This window comes from Gastrolobium bilobum, unplaced genomic scaffold (assembly GCF_033153095.1).
Source record: "Gastrolobium bilobum isolate Gb01-03AN ecotype WA unplaced genomic scaffold, APGP_CSIRO_Gbil_v1 utg9112, whole genome shotgun sequence".
Taxonomy (NCBI): Eukaryota; Viridiplantae; Streptophyta; class Magnoliopsida; order Fabales; family Fabaceae; genus Gastrolobium; species Gastrolobium bilobum.
The window spans coordinates 216,930-233,326 of record NW_026897171.1 but is presented as its reverse complement, the minus strand read 5'-3'; the positions used below and the strand labels follow the sequence as shown (position 1 = coordinate 233,326).

The window sequence follows — 16,397 nt, the reverse complement described above, 5'->3', positions numbered from 1 at the left end:
TTGCTTTGCCATGTGTATGAAACGTGTTGATTAAATAATACCAATAATTAATCAGATAGGTCAGAACAATATAATGCATTGATATTATATTAATTGATTCAGCAGTTCCCGATCAATTAGTATATAAAGCAGAAGCAGAGGAAGTTCATTCCAGAGCAAGCGACTAGTTTGGAACATAAACACATTATTCGAATTCGATCAAATCAGCATTCTCATTCTCATGGCTTCCACAAATGATTACAAAGCAAGTGAGCTATTCCAAGCTCAAGCTCATTTGTACAGAATGATGTACAGCTTCCTGAATCCCATGTGCATTAAGTGGGCCATTGACCTTGGCATTCCTGATATCATCCACAATCATGGTCAACCCATTACTCTTCCCGAGCTTGTTTCTGCTCTTCATGTTCCACTTTCTAAAGCTACTTGTGTTCAGCGCCTCATGCGTTTATTGGCACACAATGACTTCTTTGCAATCATCAAAATCGATGACATCAGAGAAGCATATGCTCTTACTCCATCTTCACAACTCCTTGTCAACGGCACTGATCACTGTTTGTCTTCAATGGTTCATTTGTTAAATAGCCCTACTCTTGTTGGTTCATATCATCACTTGGGGAAATGGACTTGTGGAGAGGACCTCACAATCGTCGAGACCGCATTAGGACCTGGAGGCTATTGGGATTTTATTCATCAAAATCCCACTCATTTGAAGACATTCAATGAGGCTATGGAAAGTGATTCTCACGTTGTAAGGTTGGCATTGAGAGATTGCAAATCTGTTTTTGAGGGCGTCGATTCCATAGTTGATGTTGGTGGTGGAACCGGAAACACGGCTAAGATTATATGCGAGACATTTCCTAATTTAAAATACATAGTGCTCGACCTTCCACAGGTTGTTACAGGCTTAACAGGAAGCAACAATTTGACTTTTGTTGGCGGCAACATGTTTAAATCTATCCCTCAAGCAGATGCAATTTTACTCAAGGTAGTAATTATACCAAAAACTATAGGAATTATCATGACTTGCTTTCTCTTCACATATGTCTACTAGTATTTTAGTCTAGCAATGAAATTCATACATAGGTTTATTTTTTAATGCAGTGAATTATTAGCATATGTTATTGATACTGCCTCTGCTTCTCACCCTCCATTTATTGTTACTTTTTTTGCAGTGGGTTTTACACAACTGGAGCGATGATGATTGCATCGAGATACTTAAAAATTGTAAAAAAGCCATTTCAGGCAAAGGAAAAGGAGGAAAAGTGATCATCATAGATATAGTGATAAATGAAAAGCAAGATGATAGTGAAATGACAGAAGTAAAGCTCTTACTTGACATAGCTATGATGACCAGTCTCAATGGGAAAGAGAGAGATGAAAAGGATTGGAAGAGACTTTTTGTGAAAGCAGGCTTCAGACATTACAGGATATTCCCCACATTTGGCTTTAGGTCTCTTATTGAGCTTTATGCTTAAGTCTTCTTGTAATTTACTTTGCAGTTTTATTTCTACTCAACTCAAATAAAGTTGATAAATATGAGCCACTATGGTAACATATATATGTGGTTGGGGAATTGGAAACATCAAACAACGCTAAAATTATTTTGTAATACATTTCTCAAGTTAAATTGCATACAGTGTCCTTCTAACTTCCTCAAGACTTTCAAGTTACAAACTTCTCCCTTCTTTCGTTCGTTCTTTAGATAAAAATACTCGTGCCTTTTTCTGGACATCCCTTGTTCTACGCCACTGAACATGAAAACTTAGAGTTATTTGACTAAAAAATATTAACTTCGAATTATTGACTGATGTGAATGTCTCTTGCTTGTTTTTTAAGCAGTTGAGTTGAATTTGAGGATCGGAGCAATTGTTAAGTTAGAAAGACTTAAAGCGATAAATGAGGAGCAACGATTTAGTGAAAATCTCCATGAAACTGTATTTCGACCATTTTTTTTTATCAAAGATGATTGATTTGGATTTTTGTGTTCTGCATTGAAGTTATATACCTTTCTTTTATCTTTCCAATGAGACCAAAATCACATTAATCAGACGAATATATCTAAAGTTACGCCCAAATACGAAATTATATTTATTATGTCAAAATTGCGCGTCTTAATGCTCTGTAGCGCATTTTCACGCTTTGATAAGTGAAGTTCTTTATGCCAGAGGGTGTTTTAACACGCTCCAGCGTGTTTTAATGCTCGGTTGTGACCCAATTAATGCCCATTATATGGTTTTCACCTAAAACAAGAATACTTACACCTATTTAAGCTATTCTTCATGAGTCTTAAGCGGTTCTTGATATCACTTGACAACGCAGGCATAGTTTTCATTGGAGAAGAGCATTCTTCATGCTCTTGAGAGATGGAGATGAGTCAGAAGCAATATTACTCTTAAAACCTTGAAGATTCATAATAATTTATAATTAATTAATAAGTGTACCCAATAAATTATAACTGTTAAATTGACGGAAATCAACAATGATTAGTATAATAGTAAGAGTTGTAAAACTTTTTAGTAATAAATATAACATCTCCCATCAATTTATGTGTAAATATATTTTTATTATTAAGGAGTAGATTGGTACATTGTGTACATTACTTACCAATATTACGCTTAAAACAGTGAGCAAATACGCACAGATAAGAAGCAAATTGACCACGAATAAAATAGGAAAATCTAGAAAAATTCAAATAAATGAGGAGCTTATTAGGTTAAAATAAAAAGAGTTCAATTTAAGTTAAATTCTACATATTCTAATGGAGATAAGGGTTTGAACATGTAATATATATTTGATTGTTTGCCTTAGTATTATAATAAATTAACAATATATAATTTATAGTAAAGTGCGATAATATATATATATATATTTTGTTAATTATAATGATAAAAAAAAATTAATTGAATTTTTCTAGATTTTCCTATTCTATTTGTGGTTAATTGGCTTTTATCTATGTGTATTAGCTCATAGCTTTGAGTTTAATATTGGTGAATAATACTTCAATAGATCAATCTACTCCTTAATATATTAGTATTTTTAATAAAAAAAATTATTTTCTCTTTTACCTATCCTTGGCTCACTTTTGTTTTTCATTTTAATTTTTGAACCCAGAATAAAAATATATTTACATATAAATTGATTACTTAAATTATCTTTAATTTTATTTATCAAATTTAAGATATTATTGCATTTACCATTAAACTGAAGTCAAGTCATTTTTATTAAAGATATATAAATTTGTAAGAAGAAAGAAAATAATTCTAAGATTGGTTTTGTGTCCTCTTTCACCCTATGTGATTGGTTTCTCATATTGGACATCAGATGATCACGAACATACCCAAAACAGTGACGAACATGCTTCTTTTTGCATCTTTTTGATCTTCTTTCATTACAATTTTGTAATACAATAAAATAAATACAAAAATGGAAATAAAAATCAAGGAGGAAACCTAATCATATGGGATTAGTCTCCTTCTTACAACCCAAGAGAATACATTCAAATCTTTACCATGGATTAAAGCCAAAAACCAAATAAGAGTATCAATTTTTATAAAAAGAATTATAAAGGATACTCATGCCAATTATAATAACAAATATAGAACCCTAGGTGCCATATTTGATGAAGCAAAATTAATTACATGAATAGTGAACTAGATTCACATACCAATGTACAGTCAAGGCTCTGATACAAATTGTAGGAACTATTGGATTTACGCGGAAGCGATTTAAGACCTAGTAGATTGGTATGCTTACCGAATCATCCCCGTTCACAATTACCTCTTGATGCACAGATCTTCGTAGAATCACCTTGTGTGTGATTTCCTTTCACGAATTGATTTCCTTTGCATCGCAGCACGAACTCACGTGTCGTTCTCTTCTGCATCATAACACGAACAGATTTCTCTAGCTCGAAGCTTAATCATAATTAAAGCTCTTTGCCCCTTTCCAAAGATGCATTTGATGGGCATCAAACACAGGTTTTTTGCTGTATATTTGGTCAACTGCTTCTAAAGCTAATCATTTAATTATTTTTTAAATGTAATATATAATTCGAGATAAAAATAATAATTTATTATATTTATAATAATTAAAGTTTAGATAATGTTTTTAAAAAAGCCATACAGCATCTGCATAGGCATTTTTTTTAATCTTACAATACTTCGTGTAAAGTCTATTATAATTTAAATTATTAATTGAATCACAGTGTGCGCTTTTCTCATTTTATTAATGAAAGGAAGATCAACAATCCAAACTTCAAAAAGACTGAGAGTTTAAGTGAGATGGATATGGTAATTAATGGTTCAGGTATATGTAGATTGTTATAAGGTATTATATATGCCACAACTATATGCAAGAGAAAGATCTCTATCTCTGTAGGCGAAAAAGGAATAAGGTTTTGAAAAGCTCCACCGGTGGGGCTTCTTATAAATAAAAGGGAAATTTTCAAATAATCCCGTGTGGTTCGCATTTGAATCACTTTCTCCTTTATGATTTTTTTATCATTTATCTCCTTGTGTTTTTTCCATCCAAGTTCCCCTTAACAGTGATAGAGTTTCTAATGAATACTAGAGTATTACCCATGCGATGCACAGGGAAAAAGATCAAAAATTTTGTCGGCCGCCGTAGTTGGTTAATCGCAATGCAAACCTTATATTTACAAAAAAAATGTGTTGCTATTTTGTTCTATTTTTCAGGTTGAAAAAACTACAGCATTAACACAGAACTTTGCAAATATCAACCACACAAAAAACTATTGTTCAGAGTGATCAATTATTATGCAAATCAAATATAGTTATCTACTCGATAAGTTATGTAAAAAATAAATAGGCCATAGTAGACTATGTTAACATTAGGATGGTTAAAAAAAGAAAAATGCATACAACTTATTGCTAAATAAAACAGCCACCAACAAAATCAAGGTAACAATCATACCAAGCAAATATGGAATTAAAAGGTCAGCTTGTACCTATAATAACCCTAATTTCATAATTTCTAATTAGAGGATTATTAGGAAGACCTTAGAGTCATAAACGGGATGAGGATGAAATTCTAAGAATTTTTATATCCATATTGATAGTATGCTACACAGGTGAATTTTCATCTATTATTTTTGACAGCTGACGCAGTAACAGTCAGTAGAATAGCTCCAAGTTATCAAATTAGAGTTAAAGAGCTATTTTGATGATATGATCATCATAGATGAGGTTAGTATATGATTTGATGAAGTTTGATACCCATATTGGGGTATTTTGGAAAAGTCACTTCTGCCGGGTATTTTGTAGTGCTGTAAGAGCAGCCGGTAGAATTCTGGAACAGAAAAAAGATGATAAAAGGGAAAGAAAGACCAATATATGCCTAACAAGTAATAATTAGATCAATAATGTTAAAGTTAAGAAGATTATGAAATTTTGATACAGTTAAGAACATTGGTAAAGACTACAGTGCAATTAAATAGCTGTAAGTGGATCTGTGGTGTACTAATCAAATTTTTAAGTTATTAACATGATAATTAGACAAAATTAATATTAATTATTTAAAATTTGAGTCTTGGAGGTTCCGGGTGGAAAAATTGATAACGGTTCAGATAAAAATTACACCGGGTGTCACTAAATGACAGAAAGTCACTTAAGTGACTTGGTCAAAACCCTAGAAGACTAGGGCAACCCTCCCAAACACTCCCATCAGCAGCCCACTCTCTCTCTCTCTCTACCCTTTGGAGATTCAAACTTTCTCCTCATTCTCTCTAGAATTTCATCACAAAAACTCCCTCAAATCACTAAACACTCTTCACCAAAGTTGTTCCCCTCATCAACCTCTTCAAGAATATCCTATTTTTTACTTTGAAAATCCAAAATTTTGTGGGTCTTCTTCTCCATACAGCAGCTTGTTCATGGCTTCCTCAAGCCATGGTGATGGTGCTTTGAGTTCTCCTTGAAGAACACCACTTTGATGCTTATTTCCCTACGTTCTAGTGTAAGTTTTTTGAGTTTTCTTCTTGATAAATCCCACCTTTGTGTTGTGTTCTTGAGTTCTAACATTGGGTTTTCTTAAAGGTATGTTCTTTGTGGAAAGAAAGCATGCTTGCTTGAGAAAGATGGGAGTTTGAAGCATTGGTGCTCATTTGAAGATGTAAGCATGAAACTTTGGAAAAATGGTGACAAAAATTCCACCACCACCACCTAAACCATTTGGCCATGATGAGTTCTTGTGGGGGTTGATGTGTTTAATTGATAAAAATTGGTTCTTGAGGTTGCTAAGTGTGGACAATCATGAGTAGGACCAAGGGGAAATGTAAAAATGCAACCTTTCAGCTTAAAAACGCTAATCTTGATTAAGGAATGGATTTAAACTCTAATGACTCTATTATATCAAATATGTCCTAAATAGTATGATTAGGGTTTTATGTTTAAAATTTAATTAAATGATAGATTAGTGAACTAATTAAGTGTAGGACTTAATTAACTAAAGAAATGGTAAAATTAACAAGTTAAAAACATAAAGAGGCTTGAAACAGAACCTATGGACTATAAGGAAAGGAGCAAATCAGCCGCAAAGTTTCCTATTTGATTACTTTGTAATTTTATTTTTTTAGGAAACCATGGATTAAGGTTTTTATTATAATTAATTGCCTTATTTGTTTGATTGGATGAATTATATGATTGATAACATGCTTTATTGCGATAACATGCCATATAGAATAGGTGGTGCCATATTGTTGCATAACTTATAAAATTACATGAACATAGTAGCTATTATGTCTTCAGCGACTAGTATGATAGTTATTATGGGATTATTTTGATTTTGAATTATCCTTAAAATTTAATTAATAATTATTATGATTTTTGTTAGAAATCTAGATTAATAATTGAATTAATTAATTTTGGACAATCAAAATCAAGACAAATGATCTTTAAAATTTCCTAAGAGAATTCTTTTATTTTGCGAGTAATTTGTGGGTCTACTAAAATGGTCATGTGTTAAACACACGATGCATACCACAATCATGTATCATGATTGTGTGAAGCACACGCTGCCTATCATGACCGGATTTTAGGACCTTAATGATTTCAAAATTCAGATAAGCTAAGTGATGCACGTTCATCTGCGCTCTTACTTACATAATTTTTGAAATCAAACAAAGGTTACTCCCAAATTCAACAAATTCTTGGAAATTGAAAAATTCTAAATTTTAAAATATTGAATGGGTGAAGGTTTTAAATTAAGTAATTAATTTTAAAAAAAATTGCAGGGTCCATTTGTGGGTTTATTAGTGAGATGATTATTGCTGAAGCCTTATCGGATAAGAATAATCAGATTTTATTAGATTAAACCTTAATAATTCCAAAATTTTAGTAAAGTATTGTACGACCCATCGTCGGCAATACTTGGATACTAAGGATAATTTTGAAATTAAACAATGATTAATAACATTCAACTTTGGTAAAATTGTTAACCCTCCCATTAAGGCTCTGGAAATGGCACCGAAGGCTCAAATAACAATTTTGATTTTTATAAGTGACTTTCCCATCGAAAGCCTTGTAAAGAAAACTGAAGGATTGTTAACAATAAATATATGAGTAGTTATTAGAATCTACTTGCGATTAATCTGTTTATTGCTATTCTAGTTTGTAAATTGTGTGCTTTATATGTTTTTCAGAAAATGTCGTCTTTCAATCCATTAGCTACTATCTTGAGTCAAAAACCTATGGATGGTAAAAACTTCAAACAATGGAAAACCAATTTGGATATTGTTCTGCAATATGAAAAGCTCAACTTTGTCCTGACTACTCCTAAGCCAGCGCAGCCTGCTGAAAATGCGTCTGAGGCAACAAAGACCCATTTTTTAAATTGGGAGAAGGCAAATGTTTCAGTTTGCTGTTACATTCTGGCCAGTCTCGCCAATCATCTGCAGGAAAAAGTGAGCATGATTGAGAGTGGAGAAAAAATGCTCAAGACTCTTGATTATATGTTTGCTACTTTTAGTAGTTCAGCAAGGCAGAATGCGCTGGCTGCGGTCACCAAGACCGTTATGACTGAAGGAAGTGTGTGGGATCATTGTTTGGCAATGATAGAAAACTTCAAGCAAGCTAATAACAATGGAATCAAATTTGTCAAGGAGGTGAAAGTGGACCTACTTCTACAATCACTGCCTGAATACTTCAAGCAGTTCAAAATAAATTATAATATGAACAAGTTGAATATGGATCTTACTCAGCTAATGCATGAGCTTGAGAGTGCTGAATAGTCTATGGTCAAGCAGGGAAATGCTTTTTTTGCTGCTGAGATTTATGTTAAACCTAAGGAGAAACCCAAAAGGGGTAACAAGAACAAGAAAAAGAAGAGATCAGGTATTCCTGTTGCCAAACCAGTTGCAATGAAGCAGCCAAAAGGTAAGTGCTTCAAGTGTGGACAAACGGGGCATTGTAAGAAAAATTGCCCACGTATGAACCAACCAGGTATGGGTAATTTATTTGTGATTAAGGCTTGTTTAGTGGAGAATTACAATGATAAATGGATCATTGCTTCAGGAGCCACTAACCATGTTTGTTACTCTTTGCAGTGGTTCAAGTATAGTTTGCCTATCAATCAAGGACAAAGAGTGTTGAAGCTTGGAAATGGGGAGCTTGTGTCTGCATTAGCAGAAGGACAAGTTGTTTTATCATTTGATAATAATAGAAATTTGATTTTAGAAGACTGTTTGTTTGTTCTGGATATTAAGAGGAATTTAATTTCTGTTAGTTGTTTGATTAAACATGGTTTGACAGTTCAGTTTAATTCCTCAGTTTCAATAAGAAGTTCATCTTCGTTTATTTCTTCCGGTACATTATTTAATGGTCTATATTTCCTTAGTCCTATACCCCATAAAGTTAATCATGTTGAATTAGGAGACGATGAGCATATTCATTTATCTAAGAAAAGAAAGGTTTCAAATGAAACTTATCTTTGGTATTTATGATTGGGTCATATAAATTCAAATAGGATACAAGGTTTGGTCAAGAGTGGAATTTTAAAATCCCTGTTTTTTGAACCAATACCAATATGTGAATCTTGTTTGGAGGGTAAAATGACTAAGAGTTCTTTTAAGGCCAAAGGAAATCGTGCCACACTTCAGCTGGAATTGGTACATACTGATGTATGTGGACCAATAAATGTCCAGGCCAGAGGCGGGTATGAGTATTTCATCACATTTACTAATGATTACTCAAGATTTGGACATTTGTACCTTTGGTCACTTAAGGATGATGCAGGATTAGTTTGTGAAATATTGGTTCAAGAAATAATTAGGACACTAATTTAGGGTTTAAGTGAAGTGGACCATGCATAATGGACTAATTAATTATAAAACCCTAAAATTGGACCTAATTATGGATTAGAAGCACTAATTATATAATTAGTGGAATTAATGAACTAAGACCTAATGTGAATATGTGTGAATGCATAAGTTACCTAATAATATAAAAACCCTAAAATTAAAGTAACCTAGGGTTTTTAATCAAAGATAATTAAGGTTTGCTAATTAAACCCACTATGTTTAAATAACCCGTTTTTATGCTAACTTGGGTAGAGCATATCTCCCTCCACATGGGTCCAATAGAAATGTGCCATACATCATTTGGAAGCTTGAGAAGTCATCTATTTTGTGTCCAAATTTGGTACCATTTGAAGATGTGTAGCATTCTGTAGGTTCGATTGAGTGGAGACTGCCCAGGGAGGCCATGTGCAGGGGCTGAACGTGTCTGCATTTTCCACAAATTTTTTCTCCCTCTGTTCTTACTCAAATTAGGCTTATGATATATCAAATTTAAAGCTTAATGTGTCTAGGTTTTTGTATAAAAATTTGAGAGCAATTAGTTAAGTAGATTTTCCAGAATCGCAGAAATGGTGAGGGATGTTTGGAGCTCTTTGCTCCTCTCTCTTGTGGCCCCACCATGATGGTGGGCATTATGGTTGTATTGTATGAAAGTATGTGGTATAACGTATATGTGCATTCATTCGCATTCATATAGATATTATATGATTCTTGATGTTATGAAGATGCACTGATGATATATGTTATGAGAATCCTGGCCAGTGATCATGGTATGTAGGCTGCCAATGACTTGACTCTGGGAGCTATTTCATACTGAGGTTGTGTTAACTGTCTATGGCTTGACCCTAGAGTCACACATGTGTAACCATCTATGGCTTTGACCCTGGGGTTACACAAGGATGATATGATGATGCTATGTTTATGTTGTATGCCTGTATTATATGCTTTATATCTGACTTGTCATGCAGGAAGTGGGCTCAGGGGATTAGAGGATCCTCTAAGAACCTTGAGCTTATTGAGATGTTGTTATCTCATCTTTTTTTGGCGACATCATTTCAAGTACCTATGGTAGCAGTGTGCAGTCTAAGGGAAAGGGCCCAGCTACAGATTAATGGATTGGGGCTGCTATTTATTTTATGTTGTTACATTGTTATGTGGCATGTGTAGTGTTTTGACATGCCTAGTTAGTTTATTTTGAGACTATGTGTTGTATGTAATAATGTTCAGGATTGTTATTAATTGAGCTTCTGGATTATGTCTGTAATTGTTACAAGTTATGTTAAATGCATATGATGAGGACATATAGACATGATGTATGGATTTATTAATTTGGGCACAGAGCCATTATGTATGTACTGACCCTAGATGTGGATTGCAGTCTGTGTGGGACTTGCAAGCTGTTTGTTATATAATTATGTCTATCAAGTGTACTTGTGGGTGAGATTCCTATACCCTAGATGTGGATTGCAGTCCGTGTGGGACTTGCAAGCTGTCTGTTATATAATTATGTCTATCAAGTGTACTTGTGGGTGAGATTCCTATCTCCCAGTTATCCATTAAACAGCCGTTATGCTGTCCATGAGACTCTGGCAAGAATGACACTTGTTGTCATATCCAGTTAGTCAATGGCCACTAATATTGGCTAATGGGATTAATTAGTAGTTGTACGTTTAGATTTACGCTTTTGCAGTATTTCATGTGATCGTTTTTAGAAATGTTTTCAGAAAATATTTTGGAAAAAGTTTATTCGTATTTTTATGAGACGTTTTATTAATCTTTAAATAAAATCTTCCACTATGTACGCTATAATATCATGATGTTAACAACCGGAGTACTACGGGGTGTTACACTACCTATAATAAGAAAACGTTATTAATTTAGTGTCATTCCGTAGCAATCATTGGAGGGATGAGTTCAACACATACCAAACATGTGATTTCCTATGATTATGCATTACCAGGGACATCCTCTTCTACCATCACATTTATGCCTGCGATACAGAATGCAAATACTCATTAAATAGATTACGCTAATAATTTAACACCCAGAAGTAATAGTCTCAGCAAAAAAAAAAAATTGGAATAATTATTTTTAGAGCCCGAAAAATGTTGTCTTAAAGGGATATGAAAGCAACTTAACCAAATAGGCGTGTATGAGTCATATTTTTTGCTTACATTGGAACAAATGTGTCTAAACAACATCAAATCAACCCACTAATCTTTGAAATACTTCCTTGTAGACGATGTTAAAGGTACTATTTGTAACACAACCATTATCATCAAATATCAATATCTTCAGTTTTGTTTGAAATCAACCCACTAATCTTTGAAATACTTCCCTATAGTCTTTTGGTATTAACATATAACTTCAATCATGAAATGTTTGTTAGACTATTAAACATACTAACTCAAATATTTTCTAACTCTTCATCTAATATATGTCACAACTACATAAAACATAGATACATAGTAATCTAGATGCAAGTATAAGAACCTTTTTTTATATGGATAAAAATGTAAACCTATTACATGATGATATAAAATGCTGATAGTTATAGGTGGCAACTATCCCGCTCACTAACATTTTTTTCTCTCCTTATATCTATTGTTAGGGGTGTTAACGGGCAGAGCCCAGCCGAGCTTTGGTCTCAAAAGGCTAAGCCTGTGTTTAAATGTGCCAGCCTGACCAAGCCTGTTACCTGTTATAAATATAATTATCGTCCTGTGGCCTGGCTTATTTAAAAAAAATAAAAGCTTGCTTTAGCCTGGTAGCCTGTTTTAAAAAATAAGATAACAAAAATTTATCCAAACAGAATATACTATCAACAACACTAGTAATTCCATAAATATTCAAAAATTCAACATATAAGCAAACAGCATAATATAGAAAAAAGCATTCAAAAAGTCTGTTTAACCAATAAAATGGGATGAAATGGATTGAGAAGAAAGAGAGGGCTATTATAAGTAGTATAAAAAATATAAAATATAAAATAATAATATACTAGGCCAGCCTGAGAGGCTCTAAGGCCGAGCTTTTTTGAATATGAGCCTGAGGCCTTTTTATTAAATGAGCTTTTATACAAGTTCAAGCCTGGTACCAACAATCAATTTTAGACATGTAAACTCAGACCTTCACGAGCCGAGCCAAAGGCCCCTGGTTCGTTTAGCACCCCTATCTATTATCTAACAAATCCATTTTTGTGTGGCTAAGATAATTGGATTTACTACTATAAATATTTCAGAAACAAGCATGTAAACAAAATGAAAGTCCATCTAAACAAAATGAACAATCAGCACAACATTATAATAATTAAATAATTTTTTTCATAAAATCTAAAACGTAAAAAATGTAGCTTGAATATTTTCTATAAATTTTAAAAATAACTTTTAATTTTTTAACTTCCAATCGTTTGAAAAAATGAGTAACACTTAGAGTTAAAATAAAAAATTTCTTCTGTTTAAATTCATGAGTAAAGACCCAAATTGGTCCCTGACAAAAAATTTGGTGCCCAAATTAGTCCCTCACAAAAATAAACTCGTTAGATAGTCCCCAACAAAGTGAAACAGGACCCACGTTAGTCCTTCTGTCAATCCAAAACTAACGGTGTCAATTACAGTGATGACGTGTCACGTTAAGTGACATGCTGGAGGCCACGTGGGTTGAGGAACAACGTCGTTTTGAGAGACTCATCCACGTTGGTCAGTATGGTCCCTAACAGTTTTAACAAAGGGGACCAATATGGTCCCTAACATTTTTATCGGGGTCCTTTTTAGTCCCTGCTAAAGTTCTGTTAACACCAGTGCCACCATTTGCTATTAACACACCAGCAATGTCATTTCCCTTTGTACATGCTGATATTAGTCATGCATAACACAATCAACTTCTGCATAATTCACACCATGACATTCTTAGTTTAGTCTTTATACATTGTTCCCATTCCTTTTTTTATCTCCATCGAGTTTATACAACATTTTGTGCCAATAAACATAACTTCAAATACATAAGTCATGCTACATACATTGCATGAACAACAATTTATTAAATCTAGAAAAATTTAATTAAATTTTTTTATCATTATAATTAACAATATATATATATATATATATATTTTATCGCACTTTACTATAAATTATATATTGTTAATTTATTATAATACTAAGGCAAACAATCAAATATATATTACATGTTCAAACCCTTATCTCCATTAGAATATGTAGAATTTAACTTAAATTGAACTCTTTTAGTTTTAACCTAATAAGCTCCTCATTTATTTGAATTTTTCTAGATTTTCCTATTTTATTCGTGGTCAATTTGCTTCTTATCTGTGTGTATTTGCTCATTGTTTTAAGCGTAATATTGGTAAGTAATGTACACAATGTACCAATCTACTCCTTAATAATAAAAATATATTTACACATAAATTGATGAGAGATGTTATATTTATTACTAAAAAGTTTTACAACTCTTACTATTATACTAATCATTGTTGATTTCCGTCAATCTAACAATTATAATTTATTGGATACACTTATTAATTAATTATAAATTATTGTGAATCTTCAAGGTTTTAAGAGTAATCTTGCTTCTGACTCATCTCCTTCTGAGCATGAAGAATGCTCTTCTCCGATGAAAACTATGCCTGCGTTGTCAAGTGATATCAAGAACCGCTTAAGACTCATGAAGAATAGCTTAAATAGGTGTAAGTATTCTTGTTTTAGGTGAAAACCATATAATGGGCATTAATTGGGTCACAACCGAGCATTAAAACACGCTGGAGCGTGTTAAAACACCCTCTGGCATAAAGAACTTCACTTATCAAAGCGTGAAAATGCGCTACAGAGCATTAAGACGCGCAATTTTGACATAATAAATATAATTTCGTATTTGGGCGTAACTTTAGATATATTCGTCTGATTAATGTGATTTTGGTCTCATTGGAAAGATAAAAGAAAGGTATATAACTTCAATGCAGAACACAAAAATCCAAATCTATCATCTTTGATAAAAAAAAATGGTCGAGAGACAGTTTCATGGAGATTTTCACTAAATCGTTGCTCCTCATTTATCGCTTTAAGTCTTTCTAACTTAACAATTGCTCCGATACTCAAATTCAACTCAACTGCTTAAAAAACAAGCAAGAGACATTCACATCAGTCAATAATTCGAAGTTAATATTTTTTAGTCAAATAACTCTAAGTTTTCATGTTCAGTGGCGTAGAACAAGGGATGTCCAGAAAAAGGCACGAGTATTTTTATCTAAAGAACGAACGAAAGAAGGGAGAAGTTTGTAACTTGAAAGTCTTGAGGAAGTTAGAAGGACACTGTACGCAATTTAACTTGAGAAATGTATTACAAAATAATTTTAGCGTTGTTTGATGTTTCCAATTCCCCAACCACATATATATGTTACCATAGTGGCTCATATTTATCAACTTTATTTGAGTTGAGTAGAAATAAAACTGCAAAGTAAATTACAAGAAGACTTAAGCGTAAAGCTCAATAAGAGACCTAAAGCCAAATGTGGGGAATATCCTGTAATGTCTGAAGCCTGCTTTCACAAAAAGTCTCTTCCAATCCTTTTCATCTCTCTCTTTCCCATTGAGACTGGTCATCATAGCTATGTCAAGTAAGAGCTTTACTTCTGTCATTTCACTATCATCTTGCTTTTCATTTATCACTATATCTATGATGATCACTTTTCCTCCTTTTCCTTTGCCTGAAATGGCTTTTTTACAATTTTTAAGTATCTCGATGCAATCATCATCGCTCCAGTTGTGTAAAACCCACTGCAAAAAAAGTAACAATAAATGGAGGGTGAGAAGCAGAGGCAGTATCAATAACATATGCTAATAATTCACTGCATTAAAAAATAAACCTATGTATGAATTTCATTGCTAGACTAAAATACTAGTAGACATATGTGAAGAGAAAGCAAGTCATGATAATTCCTATAGTTTTTGGTATAATTACTACCTTGAGTAAAATTGCATCTGCTTGAGGGATAGATTTAAACATGTTGCCGCCAACAAAAGTCAAATTGTTGCTTCCTGTTAAGCCTGTAACAACCTGTGGAAGGTCGAGCACTATGTATTTTAAATTAGGAAATGTCTCGCATATAATCTTAGCCGTGTTTCCGGTTCCACCACCAACATCAACTATGGAATCGACGCCCTCAAAAACAGATTTGCAATCTCTCAATGCCAACCTTACAACGTGAGAATCACTTTCCATAGCCTCATTGAATGTCTTCAAATGAGTGGGATTTTGATGAATAAAATCCCAATAGCCTCCAGGTCCTAATGCGGTCTCGACGATTGTGAGGTCCTCTCCACAAGTCCATTTCCCCAAGTGATGATATGAACCAACAAGAGTAGGGCTATTTAACAAATGAACCATTGAAGACAAACAGTGATCAGTGCCGTTGACAAGGAGTTGTGAAGATGGAGTAAGAGCATATGCTTCTCTGATGTCATCGATTTTGATGATTGCAAAGAAGTCATTGTGTGCCAATAAACGCATGAGGCGCTGAACACAAGTAGCTTTAGAAAGTGGAACATGAAGAGCAGAAACAAGCTCGGGAAGAGTAATGGGTTGACCATGATTGTGGATGATATCAGGAATGCCAAGGTCAATGGCCCACTTAATGCACATGGGATTCAGGAAGCTGTACATCATTCTGTACAAATGAGCTTGAGCTTGGAATAGCTCACTTGCTTTGTAATCATTTGTGGAAGCCATGAGAATGAGAATGCTGATTTGATCGAATTCGAATAATGTGTTTATGTTCCAAACTAGTCGCTTGCTCTGGAATGAACTTCCTCTGCTTCTGCTTTATATACTAATTGATCGGGAACTGCTGAATCAATTAATATAATATCAATGCATTATATTGTTCTGACCTATCTGATTAATTATTGGTATTATTTAATCAACACGTTTCATACACATGGCAAAGCAAAATTTTATTTATTGTTTACTTTATTCGAGACATAACTAAATCGTGATTTTAGTTGCTCGTCGCGTAATTTATCAGCTCTAGCTGTTCTTCTTTGAAGTTTATGTGTGAACTATATATTTAATTATTATT

The 16,397-nt window shown here is 33.3% G+C and overlaps 3 protein-coding genes across 3 annotated transcripts; 2 read left to right on the top strand and 1 right to left on the bottom strand.

Moving 5' to 3' along the window:
• The first annotated feature begins 220 nt into the window (after nt 1-220).
• On the top strand, nt 221-1,475 carry LOC133304697 (isoflavone-7-O-methyltransferase 9-like). Its single transcript, XM_061504755.1, has 2 exons — nt 221-985; nt 1,173-1,475. Exons 1-2 carry the CDS (start codon nt 221-223, stop codon nt 1,473-1,475), a joined length of 1,068 nt encoding a protein of 355 aa, XP_061360739.1.
• A 6,185-nt stretch (nt 1,476-7,660) lies between these two features.
• LOC133304689 (uncharacterized) lies at nt 7,661-8,245 on the top strand. The gene has a single exon (XM_061504746.1). The coding sequence runs from the start codon at nt 7,661-7,663 to the stop codon at nt 8,243-8,245; it is 585 nt and encodes a 194-aa protein (XP_061360730.1).
• A 6,548-nt stretch (nt 8,246-14,793) lies between these two features.
• Nucleotides 14,794-16,048, bottom strand: LOC133304698 (isoflavone-7-O-methyltransferase 9-like). The gene is made up of 2 exons (XM_061504756.1): nt 15,284-16,048; nt 14,794-15,096 (listed from the first exon to the last, which is right to left on the bottom strand). The coding sequence occupies exons 1-2, from the start codon at nt 16,046-16,048 to the stop codon at nt 14,794-14,796; spliced, it is 1,068 nt and encodes a 355-aa protein (XP_061360740.1).
• Between the last annotated feature and the right edge of the window lie 349 nt (nt 16,049-16,397).

Excerpts from the sequence above, each read along its gene's own strand:
- LOC133304697 (XM_061504755.1), top strand. The coding sequence starts at position 221 with ATGGCTTCCACAAATGATTACAAAGCAAGTGAGCTATTCCAAGCTCAA. Across the intron at positions 986-1,172 it reads CAGATGCAATTTTACTCAAG|TGGGTTTTACACAACTGGAG; the intron begins GTAGTAATTATA and ends CTTTTTTTGCAG.
- LOC133304689 (XM_061504746.1), top strand. The coding sequence starts at position 7,661 with ATGTCGTCTTTCAATCCATTAGCTACTATCTTGAGTCAAAAACCTATG.
- LOC133304698 (XM_061504756.1), bottom strand. The coding sequence starts at position 16,048 with ATGGCTTCCACAAATGATTACAAAGCAAGTGAGCTATTCCAAGCTCAA. Across the intron at positions 15,097-15,283 it reads CAGATGCAATTTTACTCAAG|TGGGTTTTACACAACTGGAG; the intron begins GTAGTAATTATA and ends CTTTTTTTGCAG.